This window comes from Alexandromys fortis, unplaced genomic scaffold (genome assembly GCF_014885135.2).
Source record: "Alexandromys fortis isolate MF-2015 unplaced genomic scaffold, M_Fortis_MF-2015_v1.1 scaffold_4717, whole genome shotgun sequence".
In the NCBI taxonomy this organism is placed as follows: Eukaryota; Metazoa; Chordata; class Mammalia; order Rodentia; family Cricetidae; genus Alexandromys; species Alexandromys fortis.
The window spans coordinates 1-1,745 of record NW_026072621.1 but is presented as its reverse complement, the minus strand read 5'-3'; the positions used below and the strand labels follow the sequence as shown (position 1 = coordinate 1,745).

Below are 1,745 nucleotides of genomic sequence, written 5' to 3'. Positions count from 1 at the left end.
TCAAAGAACTTTAAAGGAACCACAGTAACGAACATTGGACAGAAAAGAAATGCAAGAGGAGATTCAGATGAGAGAGAGAGAGAGAGAGAGAGAGAGAGAGAGAGAGAGAGATTGAGAACAAAAAAGAAAAAAATCCCACCACCACCAACAAAAAGCCCTGCAAAAGAAAGCTTTTTATAAAGGGTCAGACAAATTAATATACAGAATGAGAGAGGAGCAGCAGCTGCTGGAATTCCAAGGTGACAGGGCAGCTGCCTCCATGGGAGGAAAGCTGAAGAAGCCAAGAGCCCACCAGCCTCAGGACATCACGGGTGCTCCAGTCACCTGTCCTGCCACCCTTTGTGGCAGCCCTGGAGGGCAGGTGGATCATCCCTTTGGCCTTCTGGGAGCATCGCCAAGGCTGGTGCCTTTGCTGCGGGCTTTAAACAGAGGCAGCAGCAAGGTGTCCACTATGGGCATGCGGAGCCCTGGACCCCACAACAGGACGCCTATGGCTAGATGAGCTTCTAGGTGGGCGCCATGCCATAGCGGGGGGGGGGGGGCACAGAGCGGGCAGGGGAAACAGAGTAGCGATCTTTGGGCACACAGAGGGCACAGGGAGGACATCCGCAGCAGACAGCACGAACTGGACAATAAAAGAGCCGTGCAGATTCGGAAACCAGCTCAAAGAAGCCCAGAGGTGGGCACAGGGGAGCGGCTTGTGTAGTCTGCAAGAGCTGTGAGCCTCAGGCTGGATGCTCAGCACACTGAGGTGAAGGGCAAGGTGGAGAAAAGAGAGGAGCTTTGCCCCTCTTCTCCGCTCTGCATCCAAAGGGCCACCAAAGGCACAGGGCGCGATGAGCGGGGCACAGGGCAAAGGGCACATGGCTCGGGTCACGGAGCGCGCGACACTGACGGTTGGGCTTAAGCGTCGCCATTTCCGGCATCTTGGAGGTCCAAATCCTGTGCCATATCCGCTGCCCCGCTGAAGGTCTCCAGCCCTTCCCAACAGAACCAGGGAACCCAGGAGAGCACAGCACATCAACAGGCACCCAGCCAGGTGTCCAGCTTTGCCGTCAGGTTCCTGGGGGTGATGGTGGGAGACGGTTAGAGAACAGATCCCTGGAGTGGAGGCATCTAACGGGGCGGGGCGGGGGCATGAGTAGGTTGACCCTTTATCTCTTCCCTTTTCCCCAACACAGCCATGGACCCAGGCACCAGCAACCAGGATTTCTGCACCACTGAGGCCCAAGGGGAACCCGCAGATGCAGCTGCTGGACATGAGTTCAGTGACAAGATCGCCGAGACCGAGACTGCAACCTTGACCAAGAAAACACCTGCACAGAAGAGGCAGAGGAACAGATCTTCATCCGTGGCCCAAAGGAACATCGTGGGCCGCAGAATCTCTCACAAGTGGAAGGAAGGGGATGGGCCCATCACCCATTGGAGAGGAACGGTTCTCCATCAGGTTCCTCTAAATCCCCCTCTCTATCTTGTGAAATACGATGGAATTGATTGCGTCTATGGGTTGGAACTTCACCACGATGAAAGAGTGTTGTCCCTGAATGTGCTCTCTGAGACAGTCAAACCATCCCCAGTCCCTGATCCTAACTTTGCAGATACCATAATTGGCAAAGCGGTGGAGCACTTATTTGAGGGTGAGCATGGTGCAAAAGATAAATATAGGGGGATGGTTCTAGCCCAAGCTCCTATACTTAATGCCTGGTTTTATATTACCTATGCAAATGATCCCATCTTATACATGT

At 54.2% G+C, this 1,745-nt stretch overlaps 1 protein-coding gene across 1 annotated transcript; it reads left to right on the top strand.

Moving 5' to 3' along the window:
- Nucleotides 1-836: 836 nt before the first annotated feature.
- On the top strand, nt 837-1,738 carry LOC126496451 (spindlin-2-like; the record flags this gene model as incomplete). The annotated part of the gene is made up of 3 exons (XM_050133954.1): nt 837-896; nt 992-1,085; nt 1,182-1,738. Coding segments are annotated over exons 1-3 (711 nt in total), but the record flags the coding sequence as incomplete, so codon positions are not given.
- Between the last annotated feature and the right edge of the window lie 7 nt (nt 1,739-1,745).